We start from the raw sequence: 27,878 nt of genomic DNA, 5'->3' as shown, positions 1-27,878 counted from the left end.
CCATTGGACAAGATAAAAAAAAATCAAGAAAGGTTAAGTATTATCTACACTGTGGAAAATAAAATATATATCTTTTTAAAATTGAATCTAGTTTAAAATGAGGGATGACATAAAATAAGGTCCAGAGCATGAATGAATTGTGCTTAGAGGTGCAGTGACTATGGCCTAAATAAAATACACACCACAAAGGTTAATGCATTGCTGTAGCAGTCTGTTTGTCTGGTGTGGGCTGCCCGGCTGAGTATTGCACACAACAGATACAAGAGAATGGCATCTTGATTCAGATCTGTACAATGAGCAGATTAAGGGACAGAGATGTCTCACAGCTAGCCATGAATAAGGGAGACTGCTCCCTGCTGACCATAAGTGAGTCTGCCCTACAACATGAGAAATGTGCCTGGCTTCTGCCAGCTGATCTGTGTGACAACTAAATGGGTTATGATATATGTGTGTCTGTTGTAATCAGTGATATTTCTAATGACTCGGATGTACAGTTTTATAGGCTGAGAGTGCTTGATCAAATCCAGCACTTGCACAGAAATTGTTGGGGTTTCTGTTCCCTTGCTTTAAGCATTTTACTTCCAAACATGGTAACAGGAGTAAAAAAAATATATAAAGATTCAGCTTCCAGGGCAAAATTCCCATTTGCACAGCATAACAGTTGCCAGCATTGCTTGTGCAGAGAGCCCAGATTCACAGCTCCGAGAGAAGATTCCTATGTGGGTAGAGACAGCAGTAAGAACAGATGAATGCTGCTTTTGCATTTTTCTATTGCTAACATGCTCTTCCTATATTCCTGTGACATTTCATATATCCTGGAAATGTTCAGCTTCCATTTTCAGCTACAACAAACAGCATCTTGCTGGTCTCTAGCCATTGTTCATAGACTTTCCTTTGTATAATTCTAGTCATCCGTTTCTAACACACAATTTTGAGAAAGATTTAGCTGTTCTCATAGTAACAGGATAGTTACCAATATTTGAGGAAAGATTCTTAATTGCAATAAATTACACCAGAGATACCTTTGTACCTCCCAGTGCTCCCACTAACGTTAACAAGCAGAACCAGCGGGGGTCCCATGAAGGGCCATCTCTATTTGGCATACTCACCCATCAGTTTTCTGTCAACAGTCAATTCTCCTTTTGCAGTCATCCAACGCTAAAGGTCTCAATATGTTCATGCTTGCTGCAGCCAGAGAATTGATGTTGACAAGACAACAAGGGGAGGGTTTCTCCTGAACAGAGTAGGTTAGAGTTAGAGTTTTGCTTTAACACAACATAAAATAAAATTCTACTCAAATTCACTATGTAACTTGTATTTAGTGATTTTTACCACAGGCAGTGGGCAGCGTAAGCTATATAGAAGCACATCTAATAAATACTCAGCCAAAGAAAGGCATGAAATGTGTTGTTTTTTTTTTTTTACATGATCACTTGCCATCTATCCCTGTTCTTACAAGTACAAATCCATATTGCGGACCTTCTGGTCCTAGTGAAACATGTTTTTGAGGAAGCTGGCACAACTTGATTTGAAATTGGAACAGAGCCAACTGCATTCTCTTTGACGGCTGCAACGGTCAGCAGATAAAAACACCCCCACTGTCTCCTAGATATCTCAGAGTGCTAACAGAAAATCATAATTTCCATGTGCAGGAATGGTTGATAAGAAGTGCAAAACCATAACAGTCTTTGTAAAAATCTAGGTCAGTGTTGTTGGTTAGTGACAAAGCAGGAATATGATCTTCTGCCAACAAATGGTAAACCGTTTACTTGAGATTTTACAGTGAATATTGCTGCTATACCTAATTTTGTTTAGCTTTTCATTATTAATTATTACACATGTGAAACCTAGACAAATCTGGATTCTAACAGAGTACTGATGACCTTGAAATCGGGCAATCAATCTACAGGCAGCAATCTTTTGGGAGCAATTGAGAGTGTCTTGTGTGAAGGTGAATGTGACAGTGTGAAACAGCCTGAGTGAAACAAGTCTGCAGGTTCAATATAGGACAGGCCTAAAATGAGTCACAGGCCTAAGCCTGCAGCTGAGATTATGCATTTCATGATTATGGGCATAGCTCTGCAAGAAGACTAGCAATAATCTTTATACGGTCCTGGCCCAGCAATTTTACATCTCCTATGTACCTTAGACACACATTACAGTAAGAGGAAGAAATCAGAATACAAGGAAGAATAGTGTTGCTGACAAGAAAATCCGGGGGCATGTACTGTAAGTAAATACGCTAAGGAACTGCTCAGCATACGAGTGTGCAGAGCTTTTTATGTTGTGCAAAGGCACGTAATTGTTCTGCAAGAACATACTGTAATAAGAAGCAAGTCCACATTCCATTTTGTTTGTGCTGCCCAGTAAAAAATATATATATCTCCATTTGACCTTTTAAAGTATGACCCAATTGGAAATGCAAAACATGTATAAAAATTCTACCTGATTCCACTTTAGGACAACCTACTTCATTTAGATATTTTCACGTTTTTCTCACAAAATACTGCTCAGTTTGCCTCATCTATGTCTGAAATGAATGGGGGAATAATCCGGTCACTGTTTATTGGGGTTTTGAATGATTTTATTACATTGCTTGAAGAAATATGCTCTGTGGTCTCCATATTATAGAGGCAATGATACCCAGCTTCTTCTGTGATTTTGTCATGGAGCGATGAGGATTAACCCACCACACTCCTGGGTCAGTCTCAGGGGATCTATGCATACATGAGACGTTTATCCAGCTCACGCATGTGTGGTGGAATAAAAGCTAAAAAGAAAAAAATAGCTAAAATCAACATTTAAAAAAAGGAAAATGATTATTTATTTTGTTATTCTAAGGTGGCGATTACCAAATGAACCTTGTTGGATAGGTTTCCTCATGCTCTGCATGAAATCCAGAAACCTCTCAGTCTGTTTTTTTTATTTCCGTCCTCTGCAGATATTGATCTCATGACACAATGATACCTTGGGAAGTGGCAAACATTCTATTGTTCCACATAATAATCGATAATCCTTCCTACTTACATAAGAGATTCTTCTGCTGAGAATCAATGATTATTGCAAAACAGAAATCTCTATTGTTCCTGTAACCTTAACATGATGGATGTATGATCTATTTCAAGAACAAAGGATAGCAAATGAACGCTGGGTACACACTACACAATGTGAGTACCCAGCGACGGAAAAGCAGATGGACAATGCGATGAACGTCCCGTGGGTATGCTCGATCAGGTGTACACACTGGCCCTCATTCAGAGGCGCTCGCAAAATGTGAGCACTCGTTCTGAATGTGGGCGGCCGCTTGCCTTTTGAAGTACGGCCTACCACCAACAGCTTTAGCGACCGACCAGTTGATGGTCGCGATGGTCAAGACCATCGGGACCACTGGGGCTTGCGACGAGACCCTAAGGTTGGGTCTCGGCAACCGCAAGTCCCTGGGAGCTTCCTGCTCTGATCGAGCAGGAAGCTCCCCACTGACATCACTGCTGTCAGTGCGGCCGCCCACAAAACGGCAGGCGTTCCTTAAGGAACACCTCAGTTTGTGAAACCACCCCCCCGCCACGCCTTCAAAATGGGGCAAGCTGTCGATTAACATCGACAGCCGCCCCTTTTGTAATGAGCTCCGGAGCGAGAGAATTTCTCTCTCGCTCCGGGGCTTGCGCACGCGCAGTGCGGCCACTGCAAGTGCGCAGGGCCTAAACATTGACCCGCTTGCGAGCGGGTCTGAATGAGGTCCACTATGCGATCCAAGAGATATATCGTTCCAAAACGATAGATCGTGCAATGGATTGCGTAGCTTGGGAGATTAGAACAACACAAATCAAGAACTATTTCTGTTTTAAGTGAGCTTCCATCACCCAACAGTTTGATGGAGTTTTAGGTCACACCAGACATTTAAAAAAAAATAAAAATGATTTTATGGATTTTTAGGGAATTTGGCCAAGCCCATACTAAATGCAATGCTTTTATCAGATGAGCTGCCTTTTAGAATTGTTCATACGCACTTTGTGAAATCTCATAAAACAGCTTGCTGTCACTAAAAGGTCTGTAATACTATACGGTTCGTGAGGCTCTCACTATATTAGGACATAATACATACAGTACTGTTTATTATTTGAAGGTACAGGAAATGTAGATACAATCATTCAATATTTGTCTTTCTTTGTATCTGACAGGTGCAGATCACTGTCAGGAACAGGGTTGAAGAAACAAAAAAAAATAAAACATCAAAAAGGCCAGTGGAATAGATGAGAGGCTGGCCAACAGAATCTCCTGCTGCACTGAGCAGTATCACCATGGTAACCAGAAAATACAATTAAAAAGGCAAGTGAGGCAGAAGCAGATGAGTAGCCTGCTCCTTACCTTTGGACAGAAGGAAGTAAAATAATTATGCAGAAGAGAAAAGGGTATATGAAGGATACGGTCACCCAGTGGAGACGGGAAGTGTCTTTTCATTAAAAAAAAGGAATGTGTCACTTCTACCTCAAGGGAAGGGGAGTACCATGACATCTGCGGTGAAGACCATCTACATGAGGTTGTATGCTTCTTATCTTTACACACTTGTTAGGGTTGACACTTATTGTCCAATCTGATTGTTATCTCACCTGACACAAAGGTTAAAAGATAAAACTTCTGTCAGATAGAGGAAGGATAAAGAGAGAGGGAGAATCTCCACCTCTGGCAACCACCTACCATGGGATGTCGGCAAAGTGCGGAGGAGAAAGAGGCAGCAAGGCGATCGCGCAGGATTGACAGGCACCTGCGCTCTGAAAGTCAGCGCCAACGACGAGAAATCAAACTATTGTTACTTGGGACCAGCAATTCTGGCAAAAGCACCATTGTTAAACAGATGAAGATTATTCACAGTGGAGGTTTCAATCTAGAAGCATGCAAGGAATATAAACCCCTCATCATTTATAATGCCATTGACTCTCTCACTCGCATCATAAGGGCGCTTGCCACACTGAAGATTGAGTTTCACAACCCGGACCGCGCATATGATGCAGTACAGCTATTTGCTTTGACTGGCCCCGCCGAAAGCAAGGGTGAAATAACCTCTGAACTGCTAGGGGTGATGAAGCGACTCTGGGCAGACTCAGGTGTGCAGGAGTGCTTCTGTCGCTCTAATGAGTACCACCTAGAAGATAATGCTGCTTATTACCTCAATGACCTTGAGAGGATAGCAGCCGTCGAGTACATCCCCACTGTAGAAGACATCCTGCGCTCTCGAGACATGACCACAGGCATTGTGGAGAACAAGTTCACATTCAAAGAGCTCACTTTCAAGATGGTCGATGTTGGGGGTCAGCGGTCTGAACGGAAGAAGTGGATTCACTGCTTTGAGGGTGTGACAGCTATAATATTCTGTGTGGAACTCAGTGGCTATGACTTGAAGCTTTATGAGGACAACCAAACAGTGAGTATAAGAAAAGGGGGAAATGTTACAATACAGAATTCAGCCTCAAAGGGAAATGATCACAAATCAGATACTGGCTGTAGTTAAAGTATAGTGATTTATCTACATTGGCAATGCTGGTGTTTTCCCCACTCTTAGTTTAGTCTTTGTACTACATGGAGTAATAATGTAAAGGAAGCATCAGCTGCATATTAGCTTGTGATATATAATACTGCAGTCATAAAAGTCTATAGGGCTCATTTAGAGTTGGATTTTTTTTTTTTGCATAATATACATATTGTTGAACTTCAAATGCGCACATGTGCACAAAACCTTGCCAAAATAATGTGTAGGAAGCATATCTATAGTCAGGACCAGTGGGCTGGTGCAACAATACTCAATGATGATGACTAGTTACTGCTGACTGTAATTACTGTCAGGACACGATTCTCTCATGTATATGACACTTTGTTACATTATTATATTGTGTACAAATAGGATAATGCAACTTTAGCATTCATTACTAATAGTATTAACCAAAGATCTCTACACAATTGTTGGGCACAAGTTTAAACATTTGTTACCTTGACATACATCAGACACAAAGGCATACTGTTTTAAGTATCTTAAAGTTTGACATAACATATGTAAATGCAGGGCCGGCACCAGCATTAGGCAGCTCAAGGCTAGTTTCACAGCTGCCGGTATTGACCGGGCGGCAAAAAGCCGCCCGTTTTTTTGCCAGGTATGAAAAAAAGATAAAGCAGGGAAGCAGTGGATCCTTTCACACGGCCCAGGCATGGCACTGTTGCCGTGTAACAGCCGGGTGTATCCACTGAGCAGGACAGCTGCCGTGCCGTGCCCATCCCTGCACGCCAGTGGTGTATAGGAAACAATGTTTCCTTTCACATACACTGGCTTGTGCCGGCCAGGCTTGTGCAGCAGCAGCTGCTGCTGCGCATAACCAAAAGATTAAAAAAAATAAAAATTAAAAGCGGCTCTAAGCCGCTGCTTGAGAAAGGCACTGCGTGCCTGAAAAGACCCGTCCGGCTACCGCCCGGCCTAAACCTGCAGGTGTGTAACTGGACTTAGGCAGCTGCCTATGGCCGCCGGCCACTAGAGTGCATCACTGGCACTGAATGCTTTAAACCAGTGGTTCCCAAACTTTTTTGAATCGCGGCGCCCTAGTGCATCAGCATTGTTTTCACGGCACCCCTAAGCCAAAAGTTTGTTATTGAGAAATTCAGAAAAAAAATTTGAAGTAAATTGTGCTGCCTGTCGCCCTTCGGTTTGGTTATATAGTGGTGGACAGGATTGTGCTTCTGTTTGTGCACATATTTACATTACATTGACCATAAAGAATTTGATTTGGTGCTGGACCACCAACCTGAGGCACCCCTGCAAGTGTTGTGAGGCACCCCAGGGTGCCACGGCGCACAGTTTGGGAACCACTGCTTTAAACTAAAAAACTTAAGTATTGAAGGATATCTCTTGAGACATTCTTCTTCAGCATTGCGCTAGCGGTGGCCGCGGGTCTAACCAGCTGGAGCCGCCGCTGTCAATCAGTTACCTCACCGCACGCATGTCCTCAATGCCGGCGCTACCAGTGTGAGGTCTCTGTAGTGTCCGCCCAAGCTGTCAGCACTGTAGTGCAGCGCTGATGTGCTGTGTTTACATGTGTGGGTGCCCGCCCCCTGGCCTGCTCTCCTCCTCTTATCTCCTCCTCTTTCTTTGCACTACATACAGAAGAGATGAGGAGCTGACTGGGGGTTGAAGACTGGGGCTGAGCTCACATGTTCTACAGAAAGAATTGGTTATTTGTAGATGGATAAATGGCTGAACAGGTCTGTCCAGCCAAAGTGAGTTCTTCCCCTTTTTTTTATGGCATCTGCTCTCTGTAACATGTCCTCTAATCTTACTTGTCAGTGAGTGTACTTTTTTCAGAAATGGTAATATTTATATACTTCTCTCACCAGTTTTAAAATCAGTACTGTTCAATAGAATAATGTATGGCTTGATTTATCTTAGCACTGCCATTATATTGACATTTATGTGAGCATAAATTAATGTTTATAGTGAGGGTGTGTGTTACAATAATTGTCCCTACCTTGCTATGTACTGTAGAATGCCAGTCTTCTGCATATGACATGCATATACCTAGTTCTAGGTTCACTCACTAGTAATCTCACTGCATGACATGCAGCTGCTTTGTCTGAAGTAGTTCTGTGTTCAGCAACTTGTGTTTCTGCAGGGTATGTAGAACTAAACCTCCAACATGCCCGGTTACTTATTCAAAAGTTGTAGGGAGAGCCACATACTGCCTAAGCCTACAGTATTGCTGTAATCCTGAGCAAATGTGTAGCATTGCTATAGTGTGATGTAATACATTGAGGTATTGTTGATAAATAGTATCTACTTCTTTTTCCAAACAGAGCCCCAAAATTCAATATAGTCTGAAGAGTGTTCATATCACAAGGGCATTTGCACTGCAGCCTGAACAATGTGTGCTACAGGGAATAGGGGCAGGAGGCAAACATTTGCCTTGGGCGCCGAGTAACCTTGCACCGGCCCTCTGTAAATGCTCTTATTTTACATTTGTCTATCCTACCTATGTTCGGTGAGCAAATGCGTTGACTTCTAAAATGACCTCTCTATGAGATAGTATGAGTACAATTAACCCTCTGCACTGTAAATTTAGTATATTCCTTAAAATAATGTTTCTAAAAGTGTTAGTAAACCATCCCAGACATAATAATATTCTGCCAGAGAACACAATTTTGTGGCAGATTACCATTCATTTACATTGTTGTAGTTTATTTTGTTGAGGTATAGTTAAGTAACACAAAAAGGTGGTTTAGTGTGCAGTCATAGGGGCGTGCCCAGCATTTCTGATGCACTGGATTGCCCACAACTCATTTGAAAACAGCCTATCAATGTAGCACATACTATTCTTTCCCTGCAGACGGTGACATACTTTCCAATACCAACCTATAAGAAGAGAGAGATACAGCCCTGAAATTGTTGCTCCCTTGCTTAAATTGTTAAGGATTGGGAGGTATAAAATTATACCTCTTTTACACCAAAGTCTCGGGTCTGACCCGGGATTTGGAACACTGTTCCAGCCCAGATCAGATCAGGGACATAACGCCTTTCGTACTGCGGCATTGACCAGGGTTATTCCCGTTCACATCGGACACGAGTTTGCAGTGACCCGGGTCTTCGAGCATTGCAGTGGAAGTTGGAGATGATGTAATCACCAAGCGAAACTGAAGCCGGCCAATCAAGTAGTATGTGGCACGACCCGGGTCATCGTGACCCAGGTTGCGCCATTTACACTGCAGCGTGACATGGGAACGACCCGTGCAAACTACCAGTATTGTATCCCATGTTGGAATCCCGGGTTGATGCGCGTTCACGTGCAAAAAAACAGGATTTTCATGTCAGTGTAAAAGAGTTATAAATGTATGAATAAATGAATATGAATGCAGCTTGGATTGGAAATTAGTGCATGCTATGCCCATGCTTCATCATAACTTTATCAAATATCTGTTTAAACAATTTCTCTTCATACTGCAGCTACTTCGTTGACTCTTACCTTTTAAATCTATGGTATGGCCACCAGCCTCCTCTTCTCCGTTCCACCTCTACCTGGCGCTGTCCCTCCTCCCTTCTGCTCTGTCCTGCTCAGGCGGTGAGCTGTGGCCAGCCAGCACATACAGTCAGCTAAACCAAATGACTGTTTGACTACAAGTTTACCTATGTCTCCTGCAAGGGTCATACCTCTAGACTAATATAAAAATTAACGATAGCCTTCATAAAATACTATGTTATATCATACATAATTAGGATTAGGGAGACATACACACACACACATACATATTTGTATTTATTATTTTTTTTGTAATACTTACTATATGCTAATCACCATTCATTTAATCCTGTATGTCAACAAAGCAGGCAGATAGTTGGACAAAATAATTTGCATATATGAATATGTATTAATTGCATATATATAAATTATTTTGCTGCTTGGTTGACATACAGGATTGCATGAATGGTTATTAGCATACAGTAATTATTATAAATGAAGAAAAAAAATTATATTTTCTTAAAAAATATGTAGTCTCACTAATCCTAATTATGGATAATGTACCGTGGCCATTATCCAATACTAACCCATATGAATAATTTTGTCTCCTTTTAACCCCTACCTCCACCCCCCCCCCCCCACACACACACACATGTTGGACATGCCCATTCTCTGGTACACTTCAGGACAGGATGGGGGGAGGTGCCAAAGAATGCATGCACATACTCCAGACGCCTGGGCTACATGTTACACCTCTGACCCTGAGAACAGCACAAGTACTGCCATTTCACCTGACAAATTCTCTATCACGCGATGATGCAAAGGCATTTCCAATAAAGGGCTTTATTCCAACTTCAGTAACCCAAAAAAACCTAGGGGTTGCTGAACATTTTTATTCATGTTATTGAATAACCTTTGTGTGTTTATTATTTAAATAATTGATAAGGATTAGTAGATTGGCCGTGTATTAGCTCAGCTTTCCCCAGATGCTGAAAAAGGCTTTGCATGAAGCAATTCAGTTCACATACTGTAAGCAAAATCAATATAAATTGAGATTACGATTCATTTTAATTCCATGCCATTCCTCTTCAACAGCAATTGTCTTTTTTAATAAATCAAATTAATTACTAAAAATATATTCTACTACTGTTGAATATTAGACTATGTGATTTGTAGGTGCAATACCATGCTGGAGCTCAGAGCAGAATTCTGTCTCCAAGCTGCACCTCTCACATAGGAAAATGGACTAAAACACAAGCTTATTTCAACATAAAGCAGCAATGCACATCCTATGAACTTTCATGTATTTAATAATACTAATCTTCTTATTAGCTGTGGTATAGCTATTTCAAAATTGGTTATCACATATTTTGTATAATGTTCTTAGTATGTTTCAGAAGACTAATTACAGAATAAGTGATATAATCCATGAACAGCATGTTACTGTGGCAGAGGATGAAATGATTTTGCATGTAACAGAATGCCAGAAATCGATGACCTTTTTGAAGGTCTGTACCAAGGACAGAGTCCTTGGGGCACAGCGTAAATGCCACCACTGCCACCCTCTCTATCTGGCAGTCTGGACATAGATCATCAATCATATCAGTATGTTTGTACAGTGCCTGTATTGTCCCATACAGTTATGAATACAATATTTATTTTATTCACCCTTATGTCCAATGGATACAAAAAGTTCCTGTTTATTTGGAGTTCCTCAGAGTTTTCAGGCCTATGTCATGTTTTTTTTTTTAATTATAATAGATAATTCTGTTTGTTTTTGTGGACAGGGACTGGTTAGTATTACACATATCTATGCTTGATGGTTTAATAAGAGTCAAAACTAAGTTGCTATTTATCTAGACATCTTTTTGATAGAACCCCTGCTTTGTAGACAGTAGCATCAGTAATAGTTACCATTAAACTGACTGCTCGCAATATGAATTCTACAGTCTGTTACACCTGAGTTATGTAGACAGCTGTGGTAGGCCGGGTATGAGTATCTCCTGACTGATGGGAGTATTGGGGGCTGATTCAAATAAGCACTAGGTCCTATTGTAGCCTTGTACAATGTGTTTCCTCAGGATGTTCATGACATGTTTTATGTATCGTAATTGCCGGGCTATGGGCCTCATGATTAATTGAATCAGACCCTTGGTCTTGGAGGAGAGATACAATTGATCTGTTAGTGGAGTGCATTATATCTTATATCCAATAAGGCACAGGTTCTCAAACTCAGTCCTCAGGACCCCAAACAGTGCGTGTTTTCCAGGTCTCCTCACAAGAAGAAGTGAAATAATTAGCTCCACAAGTGGAACTTTTAAAATGTCAGTGAGTAATGAATACACATGTGCTCCTGCTAGGTGACCTGAAAAACTTGAACTGTGTGGGGCCCTGAGGACCGAGTTTGAGAACCTCTGCAATAAGGTATCCGTCCTGGCATATACACTCACAAACAGGGTCTAATCTCTGAAAGTCTAGTACACCTAGATTTCTACCAAATTACAAGGTTTGAAGAGGAACATGCCTGTATTTGCAAAAGGCTAGATATTTCCATTGGGAGGACTTGGGTGGAAGGAGGAATTGAGTGGAGGAAGGGCATCAATGTAAAGTACAGGTGTACCTAGTTTTCCATTTAATGATTAGATTTTACTTACTTTTCAGAGGAGACTGTTAAAATGGGCGAGGGATGGAAATGGCACATTATGATTTTAATAAAAAAAAAAAAGACTTGGCACCAGATCACAGCGTACGCATATAAGATTTCTATGCATATTTTTAATGGAACGCATTTTGCAACTTCCACTCGCACCTCAGCTATAAAATGCAATAGGAGCAATGTAAAAACAGCTACAAGCACACAGTATGTATAATTCCCTCAATCTCATTAATAATATAAGCCATATATGAGGCTAAACTCAGTAGCATTTCAGGAGAATAATAGGAGAAAAATAATTGAATGAAAGGGATGGTTGCACTTGATGTGCTGCATACTCTACATTTGGGCACAGTACGCCTCATCAGGTTTTGCCACCTCCTTGCAAACCTCGGTGCACTTCATAAATAAGACCTTTGTAATTTCATTGCTGTTGAAAGCTTTTAAATGAGATGTGGGAACAAAAGTCAGAGCAGATGATGGAGGCTAAGCAAGCTAGTATTTGTAGTTCTATAGCTGGTTGACTACTTCCGCTTAGAGAATTGAAAGATTCGGTCAATAGTTATCGTAAGAGCAGAGGCTTAGTAGTTAGATTGGAGATCAGGTAACATAAGCACACCTTCCTATTAAGCAGCAAACAGTAAATCGAAGTTGAGCCTACTGGGTTTCCCTGTCCAAAGAAATAACGCTTAATTCTGTATCTAGATTTTATAGAGTATTAGGGAATAGAGAATGGAATAATTTGGCACAAATAAAATATTTTTGCAAACAGATATTTTCAGTCTATTTTCTCTCGCAGTTTATGTAAAATTGGAGTGGATCTATTTCTAAACCCATTATCTTACATCAAATAGTTATTTGTGATACAGAGTGCTACAATACATTTTCAAGATTGACTTGTATGTACCATAGCAGCTTGTTAACATATTAAATTGCAGCAACGCCCCTGTCACATAAACTGTGGTTTTGAAAGTCCATTGTATACAGGTAGGTGCAAATACCACTATTATTGGGTATGTGGTGATTATGGGGTCAGGAAGTGAGGAGGGCTTGGCGATGCCAGTCCACCCACTTCGGTGGCCCATGCTTTGCTCTTTTTTGAATGTGTGAAGGCTGCAGTATGTGCACCTCAGTCCATCTTGTGTTTCAGTTGTGGGGTCTTCTGGTGGATGGACCAGCATGACTAGCCTAAACCCCAAAATAATGATTCTAGGAGGCTTGGTGATGAAAGTTACACCCTTGTGCTGTATTAATCTTAAAAATCTATTCATCTAAACTTCCAGCAATAGACCTAAATTTAATAACATGTTCATGGTGGAAATAAATGATGTGCTTCTCCTACTTCTTATGCAGGTGAAAATGCTGTGTGTATAAAAGGATATATAATGCTTTTACACTATTCAGTACGAGAACTGCTCTAAGCTCTGTTTATTAGGGATGAATGGCAGGACAATGGGAATGGTGCAATTGCTGAAGGTATGTCTCAAAGCGAGCCATGATCGGCTCCCATCATTTTGACCACCAAGATCATGATTTCATCACTTTTATACTGATTACAGATGTAATGCTGGGTACACACTGGCGCAATGTCGTTCGGATTTGGCCAAATCGGAACGACATATCATGCATATTGCGCAGTGTGTATGCACGATATGCGCGGTCCTATGCAACATCCAGGGCTGCCATCAGAGATTGTGGGGCCCGGGACTGTCAAAATAGTCAGGGCCCCTCCCCTTGGGATGGGGGGCCAGTTTGTCAGAGGTGGGCGTTGCTGTGAATGTGGGTGGAGCTATAGCAAAGGTGTGGCATTAATTGGTACATAAACTATTTAAAAAAATATATATATCAAAGTTTGGGCAGTGGGGGTGGGTATTATAACATGTTAATCTATAATATACAGGTGAGGGTGTGACAGCGGGATGAGGGTGGGAGAGCATGGGGAGGGTGAGAAAGCATGGAGGGGGAGAGTAAGGTAAAAGTGGGAGAGCAAGATGAGGGTGGGAGGGCAAGGTAAAAGTGGGAGAACAGGGTCAGGGAGGGAAAGCAGGGTCAATGAGGGAGAGCAGGGTCAGGGTGGGAGAGCAGGGTCAGGGTGGGAGAGCAGGGTCAGGGGGGGAGAGCAGGAGTCTCTGTACCTGGATTGGAAGTGGGATCCCCCGCAGTCTCTCCTGCCCATCTGAGCACTTCTTCCTCTTCACAGCGGCTGTAGCAGGTAGCTTCTCCCCCTCGCCACTTCTGCTCCCTCCCCTGCTGCTGCTGTCACTTCCTCTCCCCCGGCTGCTCTGCTCCCGGCCCAGCTTCTCCCCGCTGGCTGGCGTTTGCCGGACTGGCTGCCGCTCACGATCATACCCGGACAGAGACAGGGCCCGGGGGGCATTTTAAATTTAGTGTTGGCTGCAAGTTAATCGGAAAGTGCGAACCGGCAACCAATCAGGAGCCGCCGCTGTGGCCACTCCTAAGTGGCTGCTGGTCTGCGAGCTATCACTGGCTCGCGGCCAGCACAGCTTCCAAAATGCCCTCGGAGCTTGTCTGCTCTGCAGCCGGCCGGGCTCGGGATTCTAGTCCCGGCAGTCCCCCCCTGATGGCGGCCCTGGCAACATCATCAGGTTGTGTCAGGGCCGGATTAAGGTCTGTGGGGGCCCCTGGGCAACAAACACGTGGTGACCCCTATTAAATGTGACAAACTGGGGGTATGCGCAGTGGGGACCTTATGCAGAGCCCCCAGTAGTGTCAGTGCCCACAGTGGTAGTGCCCCGTATGCAGTGTACCCAGTAGTAGTGCCCCTTATGCAGTGCCCCCTATGCAATACTCCCATTAGTAGTGCCCCCTGTAGTAATGCCCTCGTATAAATGCCCCCAGTAGTAATACCCCTGTAGTTGTGCCCCCTGTAGTAATGCCCCCAGTAGTAATTGTGCCCAATAGTAATGCCCCCAGTATAAATCCCCCAGTAGTAGTACCTATGTAGTTGTGCCCCCAATAGTAATGCCCCCAGTAGTCATTCCCCCTTTAGTAGAGCCCTCTGTAGAAATGCCCCTCTTAGTGCCCCCAATACTAATGCCCCCAATAGTAATGCCCCGATTAATGCCCCCAGTAGTAATGCCTCCCCCTCCGAGTAATGCCCGCAGTAGTAATGCCCCCTCAGTAATGCCCCCCCAGTAATGCCCCCCCAGTAATGCCCCTAGTAGTAATGCCTCCCCCCTCCCCGAGTAATACCCCAGTAGTAATGCTCCCCCATGAGTAATGCCCCCCCACCAGTAATGCCTCCCCCCTCCCCGAGTAAAGCCCCAGGTGTAATGCTCCCCCCTGTGTAATGTCCCCTGTAGTAATGCCCCCAGCAGTAATGCGTCCCCCCTCCCCGAGTAATGCCCCAGTAGTAGTGCTCCCCCCTGTGTAATGCCCCCAGTAGCAAGGCCCCCCCGCCAGTAATGCCCCCAGTAGTAGTGCCTCCCCCCTCCCCGAGTAATGCCCCAGCTGTAATGCTCCCCCCCTGAGTAATGTCCCCTGTAGTAATGCCCCCCTGTAGTAATGCCCCCAGTAGGCTGCTTGCACTAAAAAAAAACAAAAAAACCCTCATACTTACCTTAAGCTAAGCCCCGCGTCCGCTGCAGTCCGCCCGGCTGCTCCTCTGCACTATGGCAGAGACGTCATGGCGTCTCTGCCATAGTGCTCTGCGTGAGCCGGAAGCTGGAGCTCACGTGAGCTCAAGCCTCCGACTCTGGCTGCCGCTGGAGGGTACAGCGGGCGCCTTGTAAATGGAGCCTCCCTGCGGCGCCGGGGTTAGGTTGGCCGGAAGAGGCGGAACTGGTTTAACCCCGATGGGTGTGGGGGCCCTTAACGTGTGGGGGCCCAGGGACGATCGGCCCTGTCGCCCCCCCCCCCCCGTTAATCCGGCCCTGGGTTGTGTATATGCTGCACATCCAACCTAACGATATCACATGCGGCGTCAGTCAGTGTAATGAAGTGTCTGTATTAGTATGTGTGAGTTGCTCAACCATAGAAAGCCAACTGCTTATAGGCCTATATACTGTAAGGTGGCTTCCAGGGGCGTAACTACTGTAGGTATTGGACGGCCCCATAGCAAAAGTTTGTAAGGGCCCCTATAGTGAAAAATGTATATAATACATGTAACTGTGACAAGGAAGATGAACCCTCTGCTCTGGGCCCCATACCAGCTGCACCCCTTGCACCAATGATAGTTACGCCCATGCGTACGCCTTCTATATCAGTATTTAACACATTTTCTTAACAAACACTATAAGCTATAACATCACAACTTAGTTAATGTAGATATTAAACATAGGAGTTTATAAATATTGCATATATATATATATATATATATATATAAAATATATTTTATATAATGTGTTATTTAGTTCATAAATCACTTACATTGCATGATTTGCAAATCTGCTGAGCTCGTGATTAATGTTATGAGCACAATGGTTCTTCTGTGCATGGACTTAATACAGTTATTTAGCTCAAAAATATTTTGTATTCCCACCACCCTGCATTTTTGTAGGGCATGTTAGGAAAATATGAGAATTTTGCTTTATCCGTATTGTGCATTAATTTTATTATTATGAGGAATGTTTATTAAAAAAAGAAAGTCAGAACCTCATTTAGATTTGGGGGTACATCCAAGTAGAAAGTGCAAAATGTCCATATTTGGAGGATTTACTGCAAAAACTGTTTGATAAATAGGCTCCAAGCTCGTATAAGAATATTACGATGTAATGTTACAGACCTGATAAAACATAAAACTAATGTTGCATACAGTACAACAATTGCATATTGAACATCTACAGAATATAAGAAAGGTTTGCACCTTCTGTTCATAAAGATCAAGAAAAAAGTGAAAGGCTAAAGAAAAATAGAAATGTTAAGATATAGGGCCTGATTCAGAGCCGGACGCTCTTTCAGAGCACTCGCTCTGAATCAGGGCCCTCTCTTTTTTAGAGCGGCCTCCTGGCCGCTCGCATAGCTGTGGGTGACCACCCACAGCTATAGCGAGCGGCCAAAAAGATGGTCGCGATGGTCAACCATCGCGACCATCGGGCTTGCGACGAGACCCTTGTGGTAGGGTCTCATTGCCGCAAGCCCTGGAGTGCTTTTGGCTCTATCAGAGCCGAGAGCACTCCCACTGACATCACTTGTGATGTCAGTGGGGCCGGCCCCAGACGGTAGGCGTTCCCATGAGAACGCCTCCGTCTGGGCAACCACGCCCCCGGCACGCCCACCAAGGGGGGCGTGCTGTCACTCACCATCGACAGCATGCCCCCTTTGTAGCGAGACCCATAGCGACGGCTTGCCCGTCACTATCCGGGTCTCGCGCATGCGCACGACGGAGCCGCCTCTGTCATGCGCATGCGCACTGGGCTAACATCAATCCGCTTGCGAGCGCTCAGCGCTCGCGAGCGGGTCTGAATTAGGCCCATGGGCCCCTATTTATTAATGACTGCAACTGCAATGCGATCTGGGCATGACATTACCGCCCATGATCGCATTGCAATATGCGATCATAGCACCTGGATGTATCATCTAGCACATGCAGGGACACAATGTTCCTGGAGAGCTGCCAGGGCTGCTGCGCATGCACAGTCCTGCTGACCAGGGCCGGCGCTTCCACTAGGCAAGCTTAGGCAGCTTCCTAGGAGCACTGGGCATTAGAGGGCGCCCGACCCTCCGATCACCCCCCCCCCCATATTTGCTGGGTGCCCGCTGAGATTGTGTTACCAGCGGGCACCCGGCTCCTTCTCTACCTCTACTCCCCCCGCTCCCTCGGCGCCGGAGGACGGAGCTCACTCCTGAGCTCCGTCTTCCGGGTCCCGAAGTGCACTATGGGAGTGACGTCACTCCCATAGTTCTGAGGAGCAGGCTCCGGGGACCGACGGCAGCAGGCACTGGAGCGGGGTTTAAGGTAAGTGGTGTGTGTGTGTATGTATGTATGTATGTATGTATGTATGCGTGTGCGCGCGCGTGCATGAAGGGGGGCTTATTACAGGGGCCGCACTACTGGGGGCACTAAAGGGGGCATTACAGGGGCCACACTACTGGGGGCACTACAGGGGCCTTATAGGGGTCGCACTATTGGGGGCACTACAGGCCTTACTATTGGGGGCACTACAGGGGCCTTACTATTGGAGGCACTACTGGGGCCGCACTACTGGGGGCATTACAGGGGCCACACTACAGGGGGCATTACTATTGGGGGCACTACAGGGGCCTTACTACTGGGGGCACTACAGGGACCTTACTACTGGGGGCATCATATGGGGGCACTACAGGGATCTTGCTATTGGGGGCACTACAGGGGCCTTTACTACTGGGGGCACTGCAGGGGGCATTACTACTGGAGGCACCATTACAGTGGGCATTGCATAAGGGGCACCATTGAAAGTGGGCATTTAGTGTTTTAGGGGAACTATTACTGTGGGCATTGTTATGGGGCCCAAAAAGTTCTAGTTACACCCCTCATAGTGTGTGTGTGTGTGTGTGTATGTGTATATATATATATATATATATATATATTATACACACACGCACAGACTTCTGCCTGCCTGTGTCCCCCTCTTCGTACTAATTTAGCCCCTCAGGTGAAAATTACTTTGCACAGGTGGAGTGGCGGATTAAGTTTTTCGTGATATATATATCTCTGTATCCCAGAACAGACTGCAAATATACTCCACAGGGCGGCACTCCGTATACTCAAAAAACACATTAGCCATGCTTACTGCAATGTTTCAGCGCTTTATTTTTTCGCTTTTGCCAAGCATAAAATACAAACAAGAAATTTAATATTTGTAGTTAACCCCTGAACGGTTGTTTTCGGGGATATAACCTCACATATAGAATGATAAATTGGCTCCATAGGGGCATATTTGTGAAACCCTTCATGCCCTTAAATACTGAAATAGCTGAGCTTTTCACAGGACTACAGCAATTTAAAAAAACACTGGTATCTATGTTTAAATTGAATAAACATAGATATTAGGAATTTAATAAATTACTAATATAAATAAATGACTCTTCAGTGCCGTTCCCATAGCTCTCTATGGATGTGAAAAATCTGTTAGAACCTGAAAGTAAAGTGATAGCAAGAGCTATTACTTTACTTTAGAATATTCGCTAGGATAGCCGACTATTAGATCTGTCTCCGAAGAAGTTTATTCTTGCGTAGACCCAATACTATATCTGTCATAGCAGATGAAAGCTAGTAGGCATCTGTCCCGTAAATATTAATAAATAGGCCACTTAAGGAGACACACAAAGAGGTTTGTATATGCAAAAGCATGCTGTATACAAATGTTATGAAGTTTAGAGTAAATTCTTAACTGTATTCTCTTAAGCCCATTCTAAGCTACAATATAGATAGGACTTGAGCAGGAATTCTAATAAGACAGAGGGGCATATGTATAAAACCTTGGTGAGAGATAAAGTACCAACCTAGCAGCTTCTAACTGCCATTTTTCAAACAAGGGTACGTTATCCCGGCAGTCAGAACACCTACAGCGGCATCCAGACAGTCAGAAATTAGGTAAGTATGCTAACCTTAGCCCCTAACCATCCCCCTATCACAAACCCACCTTTCACTCAGCCTAACCCAACCCTCCCCTCCTGCAGCCTAATCCTAACCCTCCCTAGTGCTACCGTAAGGTTTCTGGAGACGGGATTTCAACACAGTTATTCTGACCGCTGGCGTCCTGTCCGCCGGGATGCCGACTACTTCCCTTTTCAAAACAGCCTGTAAAGTGACAGTTAGGAGCTGAATGATTGGTACTTTATCTCTCACCACTTTCTCTCTCCAAACTTTGATAAATCTCTCCCATATGCCGCCCACATCAGTTTGTTATTAGTTGATCAGGACAGATTTTCATGCTAAAATCTTTTTAAAGAAGGTTGTGGTCGACATAAAAAGAAAATCTAGAAAAAATTACATCATCCCGTTTTATATTAATTATTAATTTGCTCACATAATCATTGGCAGATCACTTCATATAATATTGTCACTACACAAAAGTGGTCAACATTAATGACTACATTTTCTCTGTAGCATCTCATACATGTTCACCTATTATAAATACCCTTCTAACGCCAATTTTCTGATTATTGCTATTGAAGTATGACTGAATTGTTTTAATTGCCTGAAACGCTAATTTATTACATTTGTACTTAGACAGAAATAACATAATGTAATAGCATGGTTGTAATTATGTTGCTGAATAGGTAAATTACTCTGTGTATTTTAGATATTATCCTAAAATGATCCCATTCAATATGATGCTGTCATTAAAGAAAACCAGGCATGTAGTTGTTGTTGAACTACAAATCTCATCATGCTTAGTACAATAGTGTACTGCTCAGCATGGAGGGGATTTGCAGTTCAGTAACAGCTGTAGTAGCGGATGCTGTCTATCCAGATATAGTCCTTAAACTATTCCTCATCCAGCTGGAACAACAGTGCCTGTAAACAAACAGGAAGCTGGAAATGACAATAAATCATTTATGTGGTCCATGTGCAAAATGAAATTTCCAAATCCGCTTCAGATGGTAAAGTATAAAAATATGTTAAATACGGCATGTACAGAATCCAAGATTTGGTTCAACATTCAGAAGATTACAAATACTGATAAAAATCAACATTTTGTAACCTCAAAAGTCAAGTAACCAATTTACCAGCAACTTTAGGGTGCAGGACCAAGTTACAAGGCGATAAAATTTTAGACCATCAGGCTAATTTGTGGCTTCCATTCCCAACCATTTTACATCAGGGATGGGCAACATCAGGCCCGGGGGCTGTATAAGGCCCCCGGAATCATTTCGTCTGGCCCTCTGAGCTTTTTTTCTGCTAGCCTCATCTGGCTAGCAGGGTGCCTAGAATGGCATGTATAGGAAAGATTGGCACCCTGCAGCCAGAATCTATGCAGCAGTGCCGCCTGGAGCACCCTTAGGATTCTTCAGACAGTCACACCGCTGCCCTTACAGCTGTAATCACCGTCGATTGTGGCCCTGCCCCTGTGTGACACGGATGGGACGTGGCCTGCACCGTGACCACAAATAATAATATATATATATCAAAATGGCCCTCAGCCAAAAAAAGGTTCTCCACCCCTGATTTACATGGACAGCAATGGAGCCACACAGTAGTACCTCAATAATGCATGTAGCACTTACAATATTAGCATAAACGTTATTAGGTGCTGGCCTATTGGCTCACCTTAGTGGGTTTTTATGCAAAATGAGATAAAAGGTTCAATGTCTTTAATTTTCTAAACTACGCTAAAAAAATAAGAGACTGACTGGTTGTTAGGTGAAATCCCGCATGTGCTAAAACGATTTATACAGAATTATAAATGTCTATATTGTAACAAGTATTTGTATTTTTATACCCGTATGAATATGTAAGCAATGGCTGTCCCCATCAAACTTGATCATTATAGTTTAAAAACTGTAAAAGCACTGGTCAATACACAACAGTAAAGTATTGAACACATCAGTCTATGCAATTGTTTTTGTATATTTGCCCTTAAATAATTATATAAACAAATATGTTAAAATAATAATCTGGCCATGTTTATGATTATTCCTGAATCCCTGTGTTAAAAACGATGTCATTTCTACTTGGCAAATGACCATGCAAACCATCGCCTATTCTCATTGTCCTTAAGTATTGCATCATTTTGGTAAATAAACACATGAATGAGCCTTTAGTAATCCAATAATTATTAATTAGAAAACATGAATGACGTGAAACACTGTCTGTAAATAGAATACTGGGTGAGCTGGTGAGATTAGTATATTTACATCACAGGTGCATGGTTGACAACATGATTAAATAATTTCCAACACTATTTTATCAACACTATTCTGCCTAGAGGATGTATCTAAGCACATCAAGCATGATACTGGCTAGGCAAAATTCATGTACTACAATTCACATTAATATATATTTAGTGACCTTGGTTATAGTGATCACCCTCTGCTTTACTGCTCACTTTGTTTCTTTCCCAATACTGCCACCTTTGATTCCAGAATATTGCTAGAATATGCTTTTTTTTCTAACCCAAGATGCAACCAAAGTACTTATCCATCATTTCCCACTTTGATGACTGCAACTTCCTCCTATTTTGCAGTCCCCTCACCCATCTACCCCCACTTCAATCTGTCATAAATGCTGGCGCAAGAATGATCTCTTTCACTGCATCACAGCTACCATATTACTTTAAATTCAAATTCTCATTCATCTTCACCTTTAAAACCATCAACAATACCACTCGTGTATACTTATCAAACCTCATCTACAAAAAAATCTCCCTCATATGCTCTTAGATCTGCACCTCGCCTCCTCTCTGAAAACCATCTCCGACTCCCGTCTACAAGATTTCTCACTACCCAGTTATGGAACTCAGAGCCGTAACTAGACTTTTTGGTGCCCTGTGCCAGAGAGAGCATTGGCGCCTCCCCCCCCCCCCCCTTATTTAAATAGGGACATAAGATAGTGCACCTGAAAAAGGCCCATGGCCTCATGGGGAAGGGCCAGGGTAGAGAGGTAGGGGAGGCCAGGAGATGCTGGGGATAAAAAAAAGGAGGAAGCTACTAGTGAGAATGATAATAAACAGGAAAATTTACAGGCCCAAACAGCGCCCCCTGCCCTGCTGTGCCATGGCACTGGTCGCACTACCCTAGTTACGGCTCTGATGGAACGCCCTAACCTAGCAGATCAATCAGACTCACCTTCAGATCCATAGATGCTCCCAGAATAAAACCCATCTCTTTATTAAAGTGCTTAACCTCTAATACTCACTATGGTATATCCTCAAACCTGTCCTACTCTCACAATTACTAACCACACTGATCCACCCTCACATCTCCCTTACCTATACTACCCACACTGGTATACTCTCTCACCTCAACCTATTCCTACCTATACTACACATACTGCTACACTCTCACAGCTACTCTACTCTTACCTGTATTACTCACAGAGGTATACTCTCACACCTATTCTACTTCTACCTATACTGGTACAACCTCACACCTCCCCTACTCCTACCAATACTATTCACACCTATTCTACTCCGACCTAAACTACTCACTGTATTACACTCTCACACCTAGCCTACTCCCACCTATACTACCCACTCTACTAAACCCGTACACTTTTCCTATTCTCACCGATACTACCAACACTGTTACACCCTCACAACTCCCCTACTTCTATCTATACTACTCACACCTATTATACTGCTACCTATACAACCCACTCTGGTACACTCACACCTACCCTACCCCCACCTGTACAACCACACTGGTAAACCCTCACACCTGCCCTACTCTCACCGATACTACCCTTATTGGTATACTCTCTCAACTATCCTATTCCTGTCTATACTACCGTATACACACTGCTATACTATCACATCTACTCTACTCTTAGCTATATTACCCACACCTGCCCTATTCTCACAGATACTACCAATACTGGTACAACATTACACCACCCCTACTCCTACCTATGCTAGTCACACCCATTCTAAGGAATCAGTATGCAATACCGCCGGTAGCGCCTGGCCGACCAAAGCAGAGTTCCCGGCAGCGGAAGCCCGACAGCACTGGAAATCCTGATCATTGATAGGTAAGTATTGACTAACCTAACCCTCCTTAGGGGTAGCTAACCCTAACCTCCCCCCCAAGTGCCTAACCCTAACCCCCCCTCTAAGTGCCTAACCCTAACCCCCCCTTCCCCGCTGCCTAAACCTAAGTCCCCCGGGGGGGTGCGAACCCTAAGTCCCGCCTGGGGGTGCCTAACCCTAACCCTCCCGGGGGGGTGCCTAGTCCTAAGTCCCCCCCGCAGCTGTCCGCTTGCGGCGCCCGGCATCCCTTCGATCGGGATGAGGGGCGACGGTCTCCTGGCGTCGGGGAAATGTCAGGCGTCTACATCTAGACGCCCAGAATTTCATCCTCGCCGGGATATGACAGTCAGGAAGCCGGCTGCCTTTATTAAGGCAGCCGGCTTCCCGATTGTATACCGATTCTACTTCTACCTATACTACCCACTCTGGTACACTTTCACACCTACTTTACTTCCATCTATACTACCAACTCTGGTACACCTTCACACTTCCCTATTCCTACCTATACCACACACGCTGATACACCCTCACATCTACCATACTCCCATATATAGTATACTACTCCCACTGGTACAACCTCATACCTACCCTACTCCTACCTATACTGCCCACACTTTTACACCCTCACACCTACCCTACTCCCATCTATACTACCCACACTGGAAAATTCCCTCACCTACAATACTTCTATCTATATTACCCACTCTGGTACACCCTCACATCTCCGCTACACTTACCTATACTAAGCACACTGCTATGTTCTCACACCTTCTGTACTTCTACGTACTCCTTCCCTACTCCTACCTATACTATTCAAACATTATGTTCTGGGTTGTATGTGGACCCGGGGTGGTAGCAGGAGCAAACACAGAAGCGGATTTGAATAAAAAACTAGGTTTTTTAATAAGTGCTTGAGTATACATAAAATATGGCAGTAAATAAAAGTCCAGGAATATATAAATGTGCACAAGAGTTCTGTGGTGGGAGTAATGGGTTAATGTCCAAGTAGAAACAATTAGAGCTGTCCAGGTGTGCAGGTAGTGAGACTGAAAATAATGAACCAGGTATGCAGGTAGTGATGCAGGAAAATAATAGCCAGGTATGCAGGTAGTGAACTAAGGCAAATGAGCAGGATGTCAACAGGCTCAGGCACTCAGGTATGGGCAAGGGTGATGGAGGAAGTGGGGTAGTCCAGCGGAAGCTAGGAGCTGACAGGCAGACTGGCAGACAGCGAATTCACAGGAACAGGGTAAGCACAGAGAACTCCCTCTCAGCTAGGCTGAGATACACGTTGCATTGGCAAAGAAGGAAGGCACTGACCCTTCCTAAATACCCCATGCCATGCTGTTACTGGCCAGAGGGAACATGTAACTCACCAGGATTGGAAAGCCGCATCACATGGCCAGAAGGCAAGATGGCGGCGCCATGCCAAACGGAACGGAGATGCCGCCAGGCCTTACCAGCGCAGAGTGACAACAGGCCCGCACAACAACGCGCGCAGCCAAAGCCCCCCGCCAGACACCAGCTCCGCCACCAGACAGCCCGCGCCACAACGACCTCACAGGTAACACCCGCCTAGCGCCATGCTGAAATACCCTGGCCATGACAAACATATTTTACTCCTACCTATAATACCAGTACTGGAATACTCTGACACCTACCCTACCCCACACTTATTCTATTCCCATTTATACTACCTACACTGTCACATCCTCACACGTACCCTATTCCCATTTGTGCTGCCCACATCTTCACTGTCACGACCAGGGCTGTGTGTGGCCAGGGCCAGCGAACCTTACCTGTCTGGACATTATGGCGGGGTCGCGGGCATCTGGAGATCAGCGCTGCATACCTAAGGGTCACAGAGTCCTGAATGCAGGTGTGAGTACGGGTCACATTAGGCAGTGCTGCTGTGCGACATGGGCGCCGCCATCTTGGATTTCATCAGGTGACTCATTTCAGCCAATCCAGCCAGAGCATTATCAGGAGTCGCAGCAACCATTATACACTTCCTTTGGTATTTAAGAGCTGCTGTGCAGGTCTTTCCTTGCCAGTGCAACGTTAGTCCCAGTGCAAGCTGGGTACTAGTTCTCTGTGGTCCCTTGCTGTTACCTACTCCAAGTGGTTTACCTTCAGACCATGCTTGCTCCAGGCTCCAGCCATCCTCTTCTGACCTCTGTGAGACAGCAGTTCTACTCCAGGCTACCACCCCTAGCGGGACTCCTGCTGATATCCGAACTGTCTGTGCTCCTCCCCGGTCACCCGGTTACCAGTTGTTCGTTTCCTATGTACCTATCGGGTATACCTCCATCTGGGTCTCCACCTGCCAGCGAGCCACTCATGAATAACACCCCTCTTAAAACTGCATCCTTCCAGTACCAGCAATCTGCCCTGAAAACCTCTCCTAGCTCCACTCCGGGTCCAAGTCCTCATCCATCCGTGACAGTTTGCACTGGCCAAATGGATTTGGTAAGTGGACAGGATCCCAGGACATATAATCTCCAAGGCATCGTCAGCCGCCTGGAGGGGCTGGATGCTTTGCAGCGACACTTGGCCCAGTTTTTACAGGAGATGTAACCTACACGCTTCTCTGGTCACAGGTAAATATGACGACCTACACTAGTCTGCCAGTTTCCCTGGTCATTCCCACTCCGGCTGCTCCATCCCATCTACATCTTCCGACACCTAATAAGTTTGACAGGAACAAGAAACTGTGCAGGGGATTCCTCAACCAGTGTGATGTACACTTTACGCTACAACCAGCGAACTTCCCTTCAGCTAAGTCCAAGGTGGCCTACATTGTGTCCCTTCTGTCTGGGTACCCTCTGGACTGGGTATCACCCCTCTGGGAAAGATCCGACCCAATTTTGGATAATTATTCTGAATTTCTGGCCTCCTTTAGGAGGATTTTCGATGAGCCAGGGAGAATGACTTCAGCTGCCGCTGAGAATATGCGACTCCGCCAAGGCAACCGTCCCGTGAGCCAGTATGTCATTTAGTTTCAGACACTGGCCTCAGAATTTGGATGGCACGAGGAAGCTTAGATAGCGGCTTTCTGGAGCGGTCTCTCGGACCAAGTGAAGGATGATCTTGCTACAAGAGACCTCCCTACTTCCCTGGATGGGGTTATTTCTCTCTGCAACAAAGTGGACCTAAGATATAGGGAACGCCAAGCCGAGAAATCCAAGGGAGACCACTATCGGCCTCGCCCTACCAATTTTTCCAGTACCCCTACACCAGAAACCATGGGAGATGAGCCTATGCAAATTAATAGAGCCCACCTATCTCTCGAGGAGCAGCAAAGACGTCGCCGAGAGAACCTGTGCATGTATTGCGGAGGGAATGTTCATCTGGTGGCATCCTGCCCTCATCGTTCGGGAAACTCCCGCTCCTAACTGGCATCGGGGACACCAGGTTAGGAGTTATGACACTGTCGCCATCCAAGAACGAATCAACTCTGTCCCTCTCTCTAGAATTTGTACATGACAATAAAACTGTGCTTTCTCTCCTTGATTCAGGGGCAGTGGAGAATTTCATCACAGCCGAACTTGTCGAAAAACTTCAGATACCTGTCATGACACTTGACCATAATATTGCCTTCTCAGGAGTTGACGGCAGCCGAATCCTTAATGGAACTGTATCTTCTGTAATCCACCCCGTACGAGTCCGGGTAGGGGCTCTTCACACTGAGACTATACAATTTCTAGTCATCCCCAAGGCTTCACACGGGGTTATTTTGGGATACCACTGGTTATGCAGACATAACCCTTGGATTGAGTGAGACTTTATGCAAATTCTGTCTTGGGGAGAGGCTTGTCGTGTGTCCTGTTTACCCTGTATTAAGTCTGTGAGGAAAATGCATGTACCCGAGAATTCACAAATTCCTAGTCAATATGGTTCTTTTTGTGATGTCTTTTGTAAAACTGGAGCAGACTCCTTACTGCCACACTGGAATTGTCCTATTAAGTTGGTCTCTGGCAAGACACCTCCTCGGGGTCGCACGTACCCATTATCCCTGCCTGAGACTAAAGAGATGTTCAAATATATTCAGGAAAACTTGCAAAAGGGCTTCATTAGGCCTTCCACCTCCCCTGCCGGGGCGGGATTTTTCTTCGTTTCCAAGAAAGACTGAGGTCTACGACCCTGTATTGACTACCGGGGGCTGAATGATATTACTGTGAAAAATCGCTACCCTTTGCCTCTTATTACCAAATTATTTGATAGTCAAGGGCGCTACAGTTTTTACAAAATCAGATTTAAGAGGGGCATACAACCTCATCAGAATACGACCTGGAGACGAATGGTAGACCGCATTCAATACCCAGGATGGACATTTCGAATACCTGGTGATGCTCTTTGGCTTATGCAATGCTACCGCGGTCTTCCAAGGATTCGTAAATGAGATCTTCAGAGACCTGCTATATTCTTCTGTCGCAGTATAGCTCAATGATATTCTGATTTTTTTCTTCCTCTCCAGAGGAGCATCAAGAACTTGTAAAGGAGGTCCTATCTTGCTTAAGGAAGAACTGATTGTACTGTAAGCTTGAAAAATGTGTATTTGGGGTGCCATCCATTTCCTTCTTGGGGTATATTATCGCCGGCTCTGGA

General features: G+C 44.4%; 2 protein-coding genes across 6 annotated transcripts in view; one reads left to right on the top strand and one right to left on the bottom strand.

Annotated features, from left to right (window-relative positions):
* RSPH14 (radial spoke head 14 homolog) overlaps positions 1–27,878 on the bottom strand; it is a 218,354-nt gene that overhangs the window by 96,363 nt on the left and 94,113 nt on the right. The window lies entirely within an intron of this gene.
* Positions 1–27,878, top strand: part of GNAZ (G protein subunit alpha z) — a 116,785-nt gene that overhangs the window by 19,445 nt on the left and 69,462 nt on the right. Inside the window, exon 2 of the mRNA XM_088477877.1 lies at positions 4,179–5,419. Coding sequence (XP_088334003.1) covers positions 4,697–5,419 — 723 coding nt within the window. The 5' untranslated portion in view covers positions 4,179–4,696. The remainder of the gene's footprint in view (positions 1–4,178; positions 5,420–27,878) is intronic.

This window comes from Taudactylus pleione, unplaced genomic scaffold, assembly GCF_031769625.1.
Source record: "Taudactylus pleione unplaced genomic scaffold, aTauple2 ptg000205l, whole genome shotgun sequence".
NCBI lineage: Eukaryota > Metazoa > Chordata > Amphibia > Anura > Myobatrachidae > Taudactylus > Taudactylus pleione.
This window is presented reverse-complemented; position numbering and strand designations above follow the sequence as displayed.